The sequence below is a fragment of the Anabrus simplex genome, chromosome 3 (assembly GCF_040414725.1).
Source record: "Anabrus simplex isolate iqAnaSimp1 chromosome 3, ASM4041472v1, whole genome shotgun sequence".
NCBI classification, from domain to species: Eukaryota; Metazoa; Arthropoda; class Insecta; order Orthoptera; family Tettigoniidae; genus Anabrus; species Anabrus simplex.
Window position 1 is genome coordinate 400977324 of NC_090267.1, and position 19193 is coordinate 400996516.

General features: G+C 35.1%; 1 protein-coding gene across 7 annotated transcripts in view; it reads left to right on the forward strand.

Moving 5' to 3' along the window:
• KaiR1D (Kainate-type ionotropic glutamate receptor subunit 1D) overlaps positions 1 to 19193 on the forward strand; it is a 1117017-nt gene that overhangs the window by 934346 nt on the left and 163478 nt on the right. For 5 of the 7 annotated variants that reach the window (XM_067143360.2, XM_067143361.2, XM_067143362.2 and 2 more), the window contains exons 11-15: positions 1299 to 1505; positions 6397 to 6481; positions 8800 to 8938; positions 17590 to 17727; positions 18337 to 18474. In XM_067143360.2, coding sequence (XP_066999461.2) covers positions 1299 to 1505; positions 6397 to 6481; positions 8800 to 8938; positions 17590 to 17727; positions 18337 to 18474 — 707 coding nt within the window. The remainder of the gene's footprint in view (positions 1 to 1298; positions 1506 to 6396; positions 6482 to 8799; positions 8939 to 17589; positions 17728 to 18336; positions 18475 to 19193) is intronic. The other 2 variants (XM_067143363.2, XM_067143364.2) reach the window with 2 other exon arrangements.

The following is a 19193-nucleotide window of genomic DNA, read 5'->3' on the forward strand; positions in this document are numbered from 1 at the left end:
TTCCAACATTGGCAATAATCTCCTTTTTTTTTTTTTTCTTTGCCTCACTTCCTTTCTCTCCCCAGTTCTTATAAAATCAAGATCTTAGTCATATGTAAAATGAAACAACTATATAAGGTACATTGAAAATAACTTTCAGGTCAGCAATATGTTTGACATTGCCAAGTGTAAATTAAGTTAATTAAGGCATCCCAGATTGCTACCTCAATAAATACTATTAAAAATCCAACTTGCAATAAAATTATCAATTATCTATTGCTGTTTTTATCTGTGATCAGAGAGTGAAAGGAATTACATAATAAATCTATTTTTTTTTCTACATCTTTTTCACTGCCTTTGGCTTTCCTTTTGTATTTTTCAATAAAAAAAGGTTTGTACAATGGACAGAAACTAGCAGCCTACTGCAAGAGGCATATATAGCATACACAGTGTCTCAGACAAGTGCAGAAATGGCAACATCCCTACATCCACATCATTCCAGTTCCATCTCCCATTTTTCCACGTTTCTAATGAAGACAATTTTGACTCTGTGTGAGGGAGAACAAACAACTTCATTACATTATATCTTTCTTTAAGTATAATCAATATTATTGTTGTTGCACTCACCACTGCAAAACTTACCTATAATATCTTCAAAGTAGGCTATTTCCACTTCCTCTCTCATCACTTATTAGGGCAGGTCATACAGTCTACTTCAACCCATACATGATCTTACGTAGGGAGAGAAACAGTTTTAATTTTCTGAATAATCTCTCACAGTTGACAATGGAACCTGAAATTATTAGTATTTTTTGGGTCACAATTCACAGATTGTGGAAAAGTGTCCTTAGCTTCATACTGTGCAATGAAATAAAAAGCTCTTCAGCCCTCAGTATGAGATCAAAGCAACTTTTCTTTTCTTTTCCTTTTTCGGTAAGCTGCTACTCATCAATATCACAGCTGTAGCATGTGCTCAAACTTCTGCTCTCATTTTTCAAATCCCTATTTGATGTCTGGAAGGATCCCAGTGTTTGAATCAACATGTTATAAATCTTGTAACAGAGGAAAACCTCCATCCATTTCCATGTGAAGACAATTGAGTGAAGTTAATATCATTTTTAGTTAATTTATATCAATACTAACATAATGGATGTGAACATTAAACAACATAGAACTCCGAAACCAAAAAATGTGAACCTCTAACAAAAATAGTAGGTCCCACTGGAAAGAAAAGAACACATAACTGTACACTCTGAAATGAAAGCAAAGTATATGGATTATAAGCCTTGAATATTAACTATCCAATCATTTTTTTTCAGAGTGCGCCGTACTGTATGCGGAAAGATTCCAGTGAAAAACTTACAGGCAATGCTCAATTTGAAGGTTATGGAATTGATCTAATACATGAGATTTCAAATATACTAGGATTCAATTATACATTCAAACTAGTACCTGATGGACGATATGGCTCTCTAAATCGAGAAACAAAAGAGTGGGATGGCATGATGAAAGAGTTACTGGACCAGGTGAGTCAGATATAAGTTAGTACTTAAAAACTTATTTGATTATTTAATTGAAGGTTCATTTTTAAACTAAATATGGGGTTGTGATTTTTCCTTCACTTTTTTTGCTAATAGCCTTATAATGGGCACTTATTTTGGACTATAGTGTTCACATCTATTCATAACCTTAGTTAATTTGGTTTCAATAATTCTTTGATGAAGATATGTTTTCAAAATAATAATAATATTATTATTATTATTATTATTATTATTATTATTATTAGCACTGAAATTATAACTGTTAGTCCAATAACTAATAAGGCGTAATACAGTATCCTTTTCTGAGTGAAAATAATGTAGATAATAGAGAAAATAATTAGGTGGACAGCAGATAATAGCATGATAGTAAATCAAGTGAAAAGTTAAGTTGTAATTTTAACCAAGAGGAAAAGTCCTCTCAGCTTTAATTACTGTGTTCATGGAGTGACAGTACCTAATGGGGATTTATGTAAGTACCTAGGCATTAATATAAAGAAAGATCTTGGGGTAATCACAACCCAGGAAGGACTTGCAGTACCATATGGTACCGGCATGTACTACTAACGATTTTATCCCAATTATGAAAAAGATACCATAATTACAGCAACATGGCACATCGAATGAAAGACAGACATTTTAAGAATCATTTAGTACAGTTAGCGTGTCTATGTTGTATGCCACATTTAATCAACATTGCTCTGAATTGGCACATTCTTAGTATGAAAGAATTATGGCTGCTTATTTTAGGGGAGTAGCATTATTGATTGTACAAGAAAGAGTACACAAACTTTTCAATGCATTAAATATGTGTGTAATAAATTAAATCAATGTCAAAAATACCATTCCATTAGCTTGATCTGGGAGCAGAAGAAACACGCTGGTAGGTACTGTATGGTACTGCACGTTCTTTACGGTAGCATTTTGTGTTGTTCCATTATTTCTTTATTTCTTTTACCAGGCGAGTTGGCCGTGTGGTTAGGGCTGCGTGGCTGTGAGCTTGCATCCGGGAGACAGTGGGTTCGAATCCCACTGCCGATAGCCCTGAAGACGGTTTTCCGTGGTTTCCCATTTTCACACCAAGCAAATGCTGGGGCTGTACCTTAATTAAGGCCACAGCCACTTCCTTCCAACTCCTAGGCCTTTCCTATCCCATCATCCCCATAAGCCCTATCTGTGTCAGTGTGCCATGAAGTCACTAGCACAAAAAACAATATTTTGATACTAAGAATTGGATTATGCAATAGTTAGGTTTTATAATTGTATGAGTAAGATCTGTATAGATTTTCATTACATATTTTAAAGGCTAAGGTATAGTGTGTTTAGAAATTCAAGCATAGTAACTTGGTAATTTGTCTCCTTCTCCACTGGCCTCATCTCAAGAGGAAGTATTGCATGCACTAAAAGAGGATGACAAAGATGTAAGAAATATATAAACTGAACCTCTTGATTTAGCTGTACATTCTCATAAGGACTCTGCAGGGGAGAATGAAGGGGGTTTAGTAGACAGTCTTACACGATTACAGTTGCGCACACTAACCAAAAGAGTTTTCAACTACCATCATGATGATGATGATGATGATTTTCTGCCAAGTAAAAGGCTAAATAACTCATCAAGTGCCCTCAACATAGATCCAGGATGATCTCCAGACTGAATCCTTACCGTGTCCCAAATTGACCCTTTCCTCACTCTGGGATACGTCGTCACTCAAATATTGGAGCGCTTCTTTGACAATGAGTAAAATCACATGAATGGAAAAGTAGGTCATTTGTTGGGGTTGACTTCACAGAACAGACCTGTGTAATGTGTAGAAACAATCTTCCACTTGCTCCCTCATAACAGCAAACTAAATGCAGCCTGATTTTATGAACATTTGTAAATAAAAGTGTATGAATACCCTTTTTCTTTATTAAATTTTATTGTTTATCTATAAATATATCTTCAGGATTTTTTTTTTTTTTTTTTTTTTTTTTTCAAATAAAAGACCTCACAAGATCACATTCAATAATATTATACAACTTAAGTGTATTACCAAACCTTGCAAAAGTTTGCTCCCATGAGCGACATGTGGTACTATATGGTACAAGGCTATTATTAAACATCCATAGACCAATTTACATGAAAATAGATTTTCTTGGCTTCCCATCAATAAATATATTCAGATTTGATCAAATGAACCAGTGATAAGAAAAATAAAATCTCTCTCTTTGCTGGGTTAACAAGATTTTAAATAAAAAATTCAGATCTCTTCATATGATTATGAGGGTTTTTAGAGGTTGTAGTATGGATGTAAAGGAGAGTGTGTATAAGTCATTGTTAAAACCTCAATTAGAGTGGTTTCATTGTATGGGAACCTCACTGTAAGTACATGATTCAAGAATTAGAAAAGATCCAAAGGCAATTTCTGGCAAAAGAGTAGTGTTACAAAAATGTTGTGAACTTAGGGCTCGGAAGACTTTGGAGTCAGGAGATGAGCTGCTCAACTGAGAGGTGTGTTTTGAGCTGACAGTGAAGAGATGGAGTGTAATGATAGTAGAAGATGAATAAGATTTTGTAGAGTAGGTAAGATCACAATATGAAGATAAAGTTGGAATTCAAGGGGACAGATTAGAGTAAATATTAAAGAAATTAGGTACTGGAATAATTAACCAAGGGAGATGTATAATAAATTTCCTACTTCTTTGAAATCATTTAAGTAATTGCTAGGTAAACAATTTATAGGAAATCTGCCATGTGCGTGACAGCTCTAAATACAGATCAGGATTGATTGATTGATTGATTGATTGATTGATTGATTGATTGATTGATTGATTGATTGATTGATTGATTGATTGATTGATTGATTGATTGATTGATTGATTGATTCTGATCTCATAACAATAAAGAATTAAGGAGAGCTAGAGTAGAGCACGAGCTGGCAAACATCATCAAAGCTAGAAAATCAGCTTATTTAGGCCATGTTCTATGAGACAGAAATACAAGCTACTACACCTGACAACAAACATTACAGTATATCTCTAGGTCATCAGTTTCTGAGTAAAGTGTACCAGCAAGGAACTTATACAATACTATGCGCTCATTCTTTTCTTCAGTGGCGGCTCGTGAAAAAATCGTCCTACGTGCTACAAAAAACAAGCTAAATACGCTGTTTTAAATCTGCATATTGCCATGATGAACAACGCATACTTCAAACTTGGTAATAATACTACTACTACTACTACTAATAATAATAATAATAATAATAATAATAATAATAATAATAATAATAATAATAATAATAATAATACAACTTTTCTCGCAATTTATTACTCAGAACAAACAAAAACAACATTAATTTGGAAGCAGATGAATTCTTCGACAACTGTCTACGAGATAAATAATTCATTGAAGAAATATTGTTTTTACTAACCTAATGGCGCAACTTACATCAGTGCAAATAGAATCGTGGGAATATAGATCTCCACTAAGAACACTAATTTAATTTCACTTTATATACACTGCAGTGGATAAATAATTTGATAAATCTTCGTATAAACTTTAGCACTAACACAATGAGAGGAAAAACACGCACCAGTAATATAACCGCGAGATTAAAAACTGCACAAAGCAACTGAAAGAGCTGCCAACTGATTCATTGAGACCTCCCCTATTAGGTTACCAGAGTAAATGTCCGGCTCCATGGCTAAATGGTTAGCGCGCTGGCCTTTTTGGTCACAGGGATCCCGGGTTCGATTCCCGGCAGGGTCTGGAATTTTAGCCATCATTGGGTATACGTGTTGTCGTCATCATCATTTCATCCTCATCACGACTCGCAGGTCGCCTACGGGTGTCAAATCAAAAGATCTGCATCTGGCGAGTCGAACATGTCCTCGGATACTTCCGGCACTAAAAGCCATACGCTATTTCATTTCACCAGAGTAAATTACATTGTAATGCGGGATAACATTTAGGGTCAGTCAAAGATTCTTTGACTCACCTACGAATTCCTTATTTTTGACACAAAAGGAAGATGGATATTTTAATAAGCATGTGTGAGATAGATTGCCTCCACTTACGCTTTACTTTCGAACCCAGACGATGCTACTCTCTAGTGGCAGATTCGCTTACCACGTTCAACATAAGCACGGCCGACTGGATCCCTCGCTGCGCTCCGGGTAGCAGGAGACATCGAGTAATTCTACCCCCTTGCGGGAGAGGAAGTAACTATAAACGGGATCAGTGAAAGTTGATCCCGGTTTACGGTATACTCCGCCGGCTAGGGGGAGTGTTGCAAGCTTGGCTGCGCCTGCGTATTGCTTCCTTCAGGCTACAGGCAAGGGCTCACTTCACATGAGCACGAGCCTTGTTCCCCGGGAGAACGGTGCTAGGTGTTCGACAGATCTCGTCCTGATTTTCACAAAACACAAATTCATATTGTACTCAAAACAACAAAAAGGCACCAGGATAATTGTACTGTACATAAATAATATTCCTTACAGTTCCAAGCTACGTGCTGGAGCCCGGTAGCACGTACTGACCGGCCGCCACTGCTTTTCTTGAGTGACTGTACATAGTCATCTATAAACATAAATACACTGTAGGATTTTTGCTACATAAAATCACCTTTAAATCTTTTTTTAACTGAACTTCATTTCTCTACCTAATATAGCAATGGTTGCAAAGATAAATCCAGGAATCAGAGTAGCCTATGCCCAAATTAAACGACTGTAACTGCCAAAAGGGCATTGTCAGCACAGAAAGGGAGCTACGAGTGATAAAAGTTTGGAAACCACTGGTTTAAGACACTGATACATTTAAAAAAGTACGGTAGTATGTTAATTTTTAAACTCAGTTTTTTTGTATATATCACTTTACAGCATATACTTTTTTCCTTTTCAGAAGGCAGACCTAGCTATAGCAGATTTGACTATTACATATGACAGAGAACAAGCTGTTGATTTTACAATGCCTTTCATGAACTTAGGTAATGTATCAAAATTATTTTTAGTTTACTGTATTTATCTATAACAGATCAAGCAGTTTTGTTTTACTAATATATGTTTTTAAATATATTTGTAAAGATATAGCATACTAAATTTTCAATCACTTAAATATTTCATTCATGTTCATATTCAGATATCTTCTTCTTCTTTTAATTAGATAATTTGGGTTAGCACTTTGTATGTATTTAGCTCAGTTTTACAACTGGATGCCTTTCCTGATATCAACCCTATGAGAAGGAATGTATTCCCTATTGGCATATTGCATGTTTTTGTGGTGATTTATAGTGTGATGTGTTATATGTGCACAAAGATCTGTATTAAGATAAATACGAACTCCCAACTAAAGGAATTAACCAGATATGGTTAAAAATCTCCAACCCAGCCAGGATTCAAACTCAGGGACTGCTGAACCGAAGGCAACTATGGTGACCACTAAGGCAAGAAGATAATAAATGTTCACCATTACAGTCAAAATAATTCCAATTAATTCTCTGAATTCTCTGAAATTCTGGTGTTGAACTTTTCACTGCCTACTATTTTTGTCAGTCCTGTATCCCACTTCCTTGTAATTGATAACAAAATCATTTATCCAAAAACTTGTAACTTATAATGGATACAGTAACTAAAGATTCTGGCTCACATTTTAATATAAGTAAGCAAAATGTTATAAGTGAAGACCAGAATTGTGAACAAACTTTGTGTTAAATGTGAACCTATGAAAATAAATTACAATTAGGTACTATCTGTGCCTAAATCGTATAAAATTACAGTTTTTGTTTTACTACTAAAAATATTCAAGAGACCTTCCCTCTAAAAGACCCTTCTTTTGTGGAACCATCACTGGTCACTTAATACAGGTTTCACCATATGCTTTGATATGTCACCTTACATATTCTTTTCCATTATCAATAAACTAATTAATTAATTAAGTAAAAATATCCAATAAATAGTCAGAAGGATCATCAGGACAATCATCAATTAAAAATACATCAAGTAAATGGACAATGGAGACTGCTGCCTAATGATATAGTCTATCAAGAAAGTGAATCAATTCTAGATACAATGCAAAAAAGGAGAATTGCCTTTTTCAGCCCCACAGTAAGACTACCAGAGACCAGACTACTGAAACAATTATTCAATTTCTTTTGGAAAAGTAAAACCAAGAACAACTGGTTTGCTGAGGTCCAAAATTATTTAGAAAAGCTGAATATAACAATGAAACAAATTGCAGAGAGAAAAGAGAAGAGGATTCTGAGAAGTAGAGATACAAGACTAAAATGAAAAGCAGTCAAACGTAAACAGTACACCATTACAGATAAAGAGAGCGGCCAGGTCAGAAAAAAGAAAGAAGTTCTGAGAAGAGAAGAGGAAGTTGAGAAAACATTACAACTAATATTGTGAAGACTCTAGTGTATATGGATTGACTTAAGTGCTCCAATGTGGACGTAAACTATGTAAATAAATAAAAATATAGATGGAAACAGCATATTATGGTATCGCTAAGAATTTTTACAACAAGAAATGCCTACTTAAAATTCTTAAAATAAGACACTACAATGCAGCAGTGAAACCAGAATGTCTTTACACAAGTGAATATCTAGTTTTGAACTATAGTTTAGATAGACTGGAACTACTAGAAAGAACGGTCATGAGAAAAATTTTAGAACCAATGAAAACAACAGAACAATGAAAAATGAGAAGTTATAAAGAAACATACTAGAACATATAAAATATAACAGAAACAATAAGGAAAAGGAGATTGCTATTTTTTGGACATATCTATAGAATGGATAACAACAGATTGGCAAAATAAGGATTCAAGGACCTTTGGGAGAAAATGTCAACAATGAGCTGCATACAGGAGATCATGAAAGATTTATAAAGAAATAAGAGAAGAGGAAACTACAGAAAGAGAGATTTAAAGAAAGTTTTAAGAATGTAAGGATTCCAAGAAAGAATGAAAAGAAACCTAGTCCAGAGTTGTCTGAGGAGGGAAGAATAAAGCATAGTGCAATGATGAAGGAATACTGAAAAGAACGGAAGAAGAAACAACAAGAAAGGATGAATTGAAATTTATGTTAAGACTGAGCTAGTAGTAAGTGTAGTGTTCTCATCTAAGTGATTTCTGAATACCGTATAGTGTTTAATGATTGGCATAATGATTATGAAAATGATTAAAGGAAACACATTTACATGCTTTGTTGATATATGGTAACTTCATCATTTTCTTGTACCTCACAGTTAGAACTACTATGTTCAGCTTAAATAAGCCTGTAAATATGTAATTTTAACATTGCAGGTATCAGTATCCTGTATCGAAAGCCAATTAAACAGCCTCCCAATCTGTTTTCTTTCCTGTCACCTCTCTCATTAGATGTCTGGATCTACATGGCTACAGCATATCTTGGTGTTTCTGTACTTCTATTCATCCTGGCTAGGTGAGACGTAAGTTTGAGGTAGTACATAAGATTATTTTACAACATACAGAAGTATAAATTTAATTTACCAACTCTACAGATGTTTAATAAGAGAATATTATGTAAATGTAAAAAAAAACTGTATATCACAGTGCAGTATCATCAAATGGGGTAATGCCAATCATTCCTTTACCAATAAAGCTATAGACTATGTACCAAATTAAATATATTTCATGACTTTTAAACATTTATTTTATATAATAAAGAAGATGTATTGTAAAATGATTGGTGTTAACAGTGGAGTGATTCCAATCAGTCATTTAGTCTGTATAATTATCACTGTTTGTAACACCAATCACAGTTATGTTTCAAAAAAACATTTATAAAAGAATTGACCTACAAACACAATGATCACTTAAATGTCTAAAATAATAAAAATGGCAGAATTATAAATAAGCTTAAAATCTTTTAGCCCAATGTACATTTTAGCTACTTAATGAGATTTCTACACAGTTATAAAGAAATGACAAAAGACTGAAGTAAAGTAAAACATATTTTTAAAAATATTACTGTTATTCTAAGCAAGAATATAGCAATTTGCTGCTTCTCATCAATATGTTCAATATCAAGGAAAAGAACTTTTCCTCATGTACAGGATGATGGTGCTTTTCATTTCCCAGTTTATTCCTTTGATGGAAGAATCATCTGGACATACAAAAAAAAATGTTATTATAATCAAAGATAACTTTCATCAGCAAATTTGCTTCGTACAGGCCACGTACTCATTTTGGTTATTTATCCAATGAAGTGCCAACTCCGTTTCTCTATTGTACAGTAGGTGCAACAATAACAAAGGCTTTTGTGGATAAGTTATCTTTCTCCTCTCCTTTATCTGAAAGTAGAAATTCTTCATTGAGTGACATGTGTCACTCATCTTGAAACTTAAATCAATTCTTTCTAACAAATTTGGCTCCTCTTCTGAGGTTACCCTCTTTCATACTCTCATCACCCTTATCAGTATTATCAGTGACAAAATCTCTTACCATGATCCCTTTGCAGCAATGTTTCACTTTTCTCACCTATGAAAAGTATCCTTCAAAAGTTCAGGGAATTCTGACTTATGTACTACTCCCTTGCTGGATTCCTTCCATTCTTGTAAAACACTGACAATTCGCCTTTAGAAGGCAAAAAAAAAGAACATTGGATGAAGAGGCTGGGAAAGGTGTGTTGAGTTTGGAGAAAATAACACAAATATCATATTGTATTCTTCTAAAGCATGGTGACATTAATGGGCAGATGACTGAATAAGTTATAATCGACTATGACTATCAACCATTGTATAAGGCAATAAAATTTTGTTTAAGCAGACCAAACCATTCACTCATGTTTCAATTGTAACTAACTTAATTGATCTCTCCTTCCATCCTGGTAAACAACAGGTGCTTGTTTTTGTAGACAGTGAATGATGCAAACATTACTCTAACAGCAGCTGCAGCCCCTGTAACAGAGTTACTTATTTTGAATGTGTCTAAAATCCCCTCAGAATGTTTAATACATTGTTTCACAACCACCTTTGCTTGCCTTGGACCATCACAGAAATTCGTTTTGTCATAATTGATCATATTTGAAACAGGAACTTCTTCAAAGGCTTTTTATAGGTTCTGAAAAAGTTTCATTAGGATGCATATGTTTCCTGCAATATTATCTTCTTCATTTAAATGATACTGATTCTTATCCAAAGAGTTTGCTTACTACATTTTTGAATCTAATGTGGCAGGTTATCAGAGTCCTTAAAACTAAAATTAGTACACAGAGAAGTAGCATGTTTTACTACTTAATAAATTTAATTGAAATGCTATTCATAGTTACTGACAAGTTGCATTTGAGTTTTCCGCTCTATACAGTTTTATCTTTTACTTACCATCGTAAAACACACTAACACACACTCACTCAGGCAATCACACTGCACATATGTGCATCAAACTCCTGGTCTCCAAACTAGCCTCCACAGTACAGTATCATTCCAGCACAGTTCACAGATAACAAGGCTCGTTGAACCCTGTGTAACCGTCTGACAGACTCAATCCTGATGAACGACTCTTGACGGACTAGCATTGGTTACTTTTGCCTGTGAGTGATGCACTCAAGAATGGCTCCAGACTGACTGGCTCTTCATAAAGTCCTGCAGAAGATTCTAAAAGTTTCCACTTCCAGATAATTCTGGGTGTCTGGTCCGTTGTTAATCAGCTTCCAGCTCCTTCTAGGAGCTTCCTTATCATGAGCCTCAACGGTTCACTGGCCCTGTTGTTTTGCTTGCTGTTGGCCTCATCCAGATATTTGCCGCTGAACTGTGATTATCATCTCTCGTTGGCATTTTTGCCAGCCACCTTGCACTCAGTCTTAATTGTCAGTATGGCAGGAGAAGAAAAGTTTCATTTCACAGTAACACATATGGCAAATTCCTGATATAAATAGGGTTTTGTCTGTATAAAAAAGATTAAAATTACGAGGATTGGGGTAAAAGTCATGGCAACTACTTTTTTTTCTTGTAGATATGTGAACGGATCACAAACGTATATGTGTCGTGTGGAAGTTCTGCAGGCATAGTGAGTATGCAGAACAACAGATGGCTCTGTGATAGCTGGTAGTAGTGCAGCGAGGGCTGTGAAATCAGTCAGTTGGTGATTGTTGTGCGAGATGGAAGTAACCCATATTGAACAGCGCGTTTACATCAAAATAGCCATTCTCCGAGGGGTAAATGCGATGGAATATCACAGTGAATTAGTGGAAGCCCTTGGGAATAATGCTCTACCATACCGTACAGTAGCACGGTGGGCAGGAAAGTTTCAGCAAGGACGTGTGTCAACCAGTGATGAGCAATGTTCGGGACGACTTGTCAGTGTGCGGACCGACGTGGCACGTGCCGTCATCGAGCAGCTCCTGGATGAAGACAGGTGATGGACGCTACTAGAGTTGGAGAGGGCAAGTGGCATCGAGAAACGCACCATCCACAGGATATTGGGTAATGAGCTGCAACTGTGCAAAATCGCATCGTGGTGGGTACCGCATGCACTGACGGAAGTTCAAAGGTGGGTATGCTATGCAATATGCTCCGACCACCTTGCACGCTGGCAACAGGACGGCGACCAATTCTTGTCACGAATAATTGCCAGCAATGAATTTTGGGCCAGGGTATACGAACCAGAACTGAAACGTCAGTCCGTGGAGTAGTGACATGCTGGATCACCAAGGAGGCAGAAGGTCCGTCATAATCCTTCCCCAGTCCAATTGATGGTGATCGTTGTTGCGTATGACGTCAGGGGTGTCATTGTTTGCCACTTTGTTCCACATGGCAGAACAGTGACCATACAATACTACAGGGACTTCCTGGTGCGACAGGTTCAGGAGAAACGTCCGGATCTTGTGGGCAGTGCAATAATCCTGCACGACAATGCAAAACCACATAAAGCAGAGTGTGCAGGGCGGCTACTGCGACGTTGGGGATGGGAAGAATTGGAGCACCCACCGTACTCTCCTGACATTTTGCCCTGTGACTTTGATCTCATTCGAAATATTAAGGAACCACTACGTGGTAGGCAGTTTGCAACGCGAGAGGACATTGCTAATACTGTGCACCAACAGGTGACCCGATTCACACATGGTGTGGCAAATGGTATTCAGTGCCACCCACATTGTTGGCAGTGTATGGTGTCAGTAGGAGGGGACTACTTTGAGGGTCTTTAGGCCCAGGTTTGTCATGTCAACTTTATGTGTACTGTGTTGTCAATCTTTTGCACCGGAAAGGTCATTTTGCCCTGTATACTACCGTAATAAACTAGTGTGTTACGATATTTCAGTGCTATTCATTGTCCACACATGTAGTTAACACCTTGTCCTTTCGTCTGTATATGTCACATTTTCCAACTGGACTGGTATCTTCAAGAAAAAAAATAGTTGCCATGACTTTTGCCCCAACCCTCATATTAATTCATATAAAAATAGGTTCAGAACTTTTAATTTCCACTTAAAAATTGTCTATACTGTGTAACAAAAGAATAGTAGGCTTCTAATGTGTTGTTTAACTCCTCTTGTTTATAATTTTTATCCAACCACATCTTTGAAGTATATATTTTATTATAATAATATATTTAGTTAGTCCAAATTTGTATTTTATTAAATAGGGCTCATCGTAAAGTTATATAATGTATATTTTCAGGCATAACCTTACCAGTGTTAAAATTGTATGTAATAGTACTTCATACAGCACAAGTAGAAAATGTTCTAAATTTTGTAAATGGCATAGTCATACAGCCATCAATCTGCTCTCACGAACAAGTAATCTCTTTTTAGTAAGCAAAATCATGTTAGTCAACTGAGAAGCATATGAACTTTAACTTATACTGAAATCTGCTTAGACCTATATTTTCAAGCATACTGATGAGTATTTTCCTTAGGTCTATTAGATATGATGAAGTACAGTTAAGTCCAGTTATAATGAACTTCTAAGGACTCAGATATGTGGTTCAGTAAATCCAAAGTTCATTACAACCAAACTGTCCTGCCATTAACCTTGTTTGACTGGAATAGGGGCAGAAACAATAGAATGAGTTTCATCAATTATTTATTACTTAAACAAAATAAAATACAACACAACAAACAGAATCAATTTTACAGTATCGGTACCTTACTTGGCACTGAAATGCAGTTACAGGTGGCTTCTTGTGGTACAGCCTACAATTGCAATGAATATTTTTTGCAGATCCTTATCAAGAGTTTGTGCTCTATTTACAATAGATTCCACATTGCCTGTACATTCTAGAAATCTTGATAGCCTGTATTGTTTCCTTCACTGTTGGGACACTTTCTTTCTTTATCATCTTTACCCTTATTTCCCCCTATGCTGAAAGTACCTATTACAGTTCCAACAATGGCTTGATATTCCTGAAGTTTTCAATATGAAGATGATCTGTGCAGCTGAGCAGTATCTACCAATAGCAGAATCTTTCTTTGTTTTATTATCAGCTTCTGATATTGCTGTCAAAACTCTTCTTCAAAAATGAATGATGTCATCCAGGCTTTAGTATTGAATTGGTACCGGTAGTTCACTGGAAGTGGGTTGTCATTTTTAAAACACTTCAGGTTTTTAACCTTTCCAATTAGCAGCAGTTTTCTTTTCTCAGAATCTGTCATACTGGCATATGTCCACAGGGTTAACCAGGTTTTTTTTTTTTTTTTTCACCACCCTTACACTTTTCTCCTTTAAACTTATATGTTCTGTCCATCATTAACTGATAAAATAGTTCAGCCTTGCCACCATTGAAAATATCATTAGGCGAGTAGCCGGAGGAAATTTTTTACCTCTTGAAAGTCATCCATTCTGCTGTTCTGAATCCACTGAATTCACTTCTCCACTTATCTTATTGCGCCTCTTCTTCTGTCTGTCCAAAAACACAAACTCTTGAGTCTTGTCAAGCAGCTTTACTAGCTGCTCAGCTTTGTTCTTTAGCACCGGTCTGTCAACCTTGGTTATGACTTAACCATGGTAAGCTTTTGCCATGGTTAAGTTGAATTTCTGTTGCATCAAGAACGGGTTTTGAAATTTGCGACGTTTTACTGCGGTGAAAAGTTAACTGGTCATGAGCAAGTGGTTAAGCAGCTAACCGAGGTTTTAAAGCCTACGTACACTAGATAACCTCATGAGTAAGTTGTACCATATATTATGTGCACCAAAGTGTCGTGAATCCGATTGAAAAGTTTACCGGTCGTGAGTGAGCGATATAAACTCACATTACGTGCATCCAAAGTGCAGTGATCTTATTGTTAAAATGGATTTGACACCACATATCCTATATCTATAATATCTTGAGGATGATGAACAGAGAGAAAGAGAATGTGGCGTCCTTGTTATAATTACTGTAATAGGTGACCAATTCAAGTTCCCAACTCAGAAATAATCTTGTTTTGCCAAGAAGTAATCTGAGTAAGTGAACACTTCAGTTTCAAATGTAATAAAATTTGGTGCTCTTGTTCGTCCTTCCTTTTCCATGATAATGATGATAACTAGAGCTCAGATTATATGTAATATAAAAATGAGAAATATATATATAAATATGTAGGCCTAGCTAAAATTGACAAAATATGTAGTTAAATATGTAACAAATAAAAAATATGTAACTTAATATTTAAGCTTTATTTGACATATTCTTGTACATAGAAAAGGAAACAAAACCTTAAAAAGTTAAAACTCCACAGGTTATTCAACCTCTAATTTTCATCTGGAGGCACAATTAATAACTAAATATTTTTCCAAATATTCTGCGTTCATCAAATGCCGTCTGTCTGTCCTTACTCATGTATATATATATAAAGATCTTTCAACTTCACATGAAGTCACTGGCACATATTTCAAATTACCCAGCAAAGAAATATGTAATTTAGACTTGCTCAAGCAAGGAAGGTCCTTATTAGGAGAGAAGAAATTTGATCTCATCAAACACAAGTATGCTTATTAAAAAAACGTTTCTGAAGACTTTTGTATGGAGTGTAACTCTTTATGAAAGTGAATCGTGGGCAATAACTGAAGAAGAACAAAAGAAGGAAGACAGAAAGAAAGAAAGAAAGAAACTGAGGACTGGTCAAGGGATCACAAAAGAAATCTGAGAGGAGAACAATGTGACAAAGTTTGTGCAAGGGAAGACTGATAGACACAGCTCAAGACACCCAAGACTTGCACCGTCAACATAGCTAAGGAATGTGATTCTTTGACAGATTACCTCATTTTAAATTATTAAATTATTTTTAGATAGAGATGTACAGGCTTTCTAAACTATTTTCAATTGCTTAATTAAAAAACTTAAATTGCTGTAAAATTAGTGAAAAAAATAATTGTTTACTTTCAAATGTGCTACATCCTTCAAAATATTGAAAATATGTAATATTTATCAAAATATTTATTATGCATCAAAATATGCAAAAATATGTAACTTTAAACTCCTAGAATAATGATCCTTTTAGTGTGATTTGCTGACATTTTAGCTTTTCTTCTACCTACATATATGGGAACAGAATATGTAATTACACATAATCTGGGCTCTTCTGATAACCTAAACTAACCTAACCTAACAAAATTAATTAATCTCAGAAATAAAGGGCTGTAATAGAAGAGATGATAAAAATGATTCTGACAAGGAGAAAAATGATTATAACTTCTTTATATACAAGTGTAAAATAATTTAAATAATATTCATCCTAGAAATAAAAAGACAGCTAACGGTTCCAGACAAAATGTAAACAACTGGGAACTGGATAAATTAGAGACATATGACTGTCAAAAATATCAGAGCCTTCTGGACAAATTAAAGACGAGTGACTGTTGAACTCATCACTGCCTCCAGAATATTAATTTGAATTATTTCCGAGGGGAATAATAGCAAGAAAAATGAGTGTCAAGAAACTGTGGTTTTGAAACCAAGGATTAGTAATGGTGCAACAGGTGAATGACAATACCACAGTAAGAGTTTTAGCACGGTTTTGTAACGCCTGGTCAACATCATCCTGATCAGCCATATGCAGTTCTTTTGTTTGAGGTTTGTTAGTATCCAAGTTGCTTAGAACCTTGTCCTAAATTTTAAATATGCTGCTTATAGCAGATTTACCCAAACCATTTTTCCAACCTATGTGCACTTGATGAGAAAATCCACTCTATATGACACCGATAATATTTGCCTTATCTTTCAAAGGAAACATTTTATGCCTTGACACTTTGATGTTCATTGTTAGAAACTTTTAGATACAGTGAGCACCACATCACAGACTACTTTCAGTCACCCTCAACAAGCACATTTTCTCACCCAGTCAGAGGTCGTCGCTTGACCTCAGATATTCCCCAGACTTTCATTAGTCCCCTGCTAGTTCTCTATTCTCAGCCATTCTGAGTGCTATCAAAACAAGAACTTCATCAGACAAAGCATTTCTTTAAAATAGCCACGTTATACAAGAAAGTCTGCAAAGAAAAATGATACTCTTGCTGTTACAGTGACAATCTTCCTTACACATTACAGTTTATAGGTCCACTAGAGCCAACATCAAGGGTTCAATATAAACAAAATATTTAGTGTACATTTTAAAGTAAGTGAATCAGACCAATATATTTTGTTCACTATAGCTGAAAGTTCACTACAACAGACTTCACTAAAACAAGAGTTGACTGTATTTCGATTGTTTGTTTCCTTGAAATTCTGAAATATACTTGTATTTCATAATTATGAATTTATTTAATGATTATTTGTATTTCATATCCAGAGCATTTTGAAACTCTACTGTGTTGTCTGTGATAATTTTTCCGTAAGTTACTACAAACTTGCATTCATTTCCACTTGTATATATCCATTTTACAATATATACTTCATTGTCAATCCATCCCATATTACATAATGTTGTAATCATAAAGTTTTCCTCTTTTGGTCTCCAAGTAACATTAGGTCATCATTTTTTTATGATTTGTATATTTATATTTCACCAAAACACCTTTTCAGTAAGATCAATATCTCTTGCTTTACTTTAGCCTGTACAGAGTTATGACTAATACCTCATAGAATTGAGAGCAAAATATAATTTATGTGTAAAGGGAAAGATAGTGTAGACTGGTATGGTACATGATGTGCCTGTTGCAGATTTACGCCTTATGAGTGGCAGAACCCTCACCCCTGCAACCCCGACCCTGACCACTTGGAGAACCAGTTTACACTACTCAACTGCATGTGGTTCGCTATCGGCTCGCTCATGCAGCAGGGCTGTGACTTTCTTCCCAAGTAAGCAATTGTGTATATGACTCGATCTTCCTGAAGCATCTTAATGGATATACATCACTCATGGCATAGTAATTCATTTTATTAGTTTTTAAACAATATTTCTTACAATCTCTAAGTCCATCAAAATACATACCCTTGTATAATATTACAAGAATTAACATAAATATGCCTACAAATTCATATTCTTCTGCAAAATATGTTTAAAACAAAATGGACTTTTCTCTGGTCAATTTAATTATTTGAATGATATCCAAGTAGCATCATTGCTGACTTCTCACCAAGACAACCAAGTCTGAAGCCCAGCCAATGCACATGTAATTTTTGAAATTACTGGTGACTGTGATTCAAAGTCTGGATAAAACTGAAGGTAGCATTATTCTTGTTAACTTCCTGTTAACAAATGGTCTAATTTAACCTGTTCGGCACTAGTTGATCTTTAAAATCTCTTTTAATATCCAGCCATTACTCCTAACACACCGTGCCTGTATAAATCACTGATAAATGATGCCAAAGAAAAATTCCTACAAAGTGGAAGAACTTCCTTTAAGATGCCAGGAGGATCATGAACCTTTTCCTTGTTGCATGACCCTTGGTAATTCTTGTTTACAGATTCAGTCCCTACGAGTGGGATAATCCACACCCTTGTAATGATGAGCCTGATGTATTGGAGAACCAGTTTAGTCTCTTGAACTCTCTCTGGTTCACAATTGGTAGCCTCATGCAGCAGGGCTCCGACATTGCACCAAAGTAAGCCAAACTAACTTACAAGTTAGGCTCCTTGTTTAGTAACATTAAAAGAAGATATCCAGCAAAGTAGATAATAAAAATGCTGCTAGGAGAATGACTTTAACGTAACTTAAAAAAATAATCAAGAAATTGCTATAACAATATATTCACTTCATGTTATACATAATATTACACACTTGTACAAATACATCAGAATTTTACATATACAGTGTATGTTGTAATTTTAGTAATATACAATCAAAACATACAAATACTTTTTTTTCAAAAGTTAAGCAGAGATCATTATGATAGCAACTATCAAGGATAAAATTATGAAGGTAGCTACAGGTACTACTTTATTTCAAAAAATAGTATCGGTTCCGGATAACGACAAAGAGTGGGATAGAAAAACTGTATAATACTTCTGAGTTGTTAGAGGTAGACTTTAGGTTGTGCAATTAGAGTTAAAATGTCACTCAGAGTAAATTTGTTTTCTGGTAATAATTATACGATCAATATTTAAAAAATTAAAAAGACACGCTAAACAAATATAAATATTATTGAAAATTCCTTTGCAACAAACGTATTCATTCTTTTTTGACAATTCATAGATTCAAGGTTCCCTAAATGCAGATCAGTCATGATTGATTGATTGATTGATTGATTGATTGATTGATTGATTTAGGAGATCACTAATACATAGTCAACTGAATTGTTTAAACATTTACAAAGACATTTAA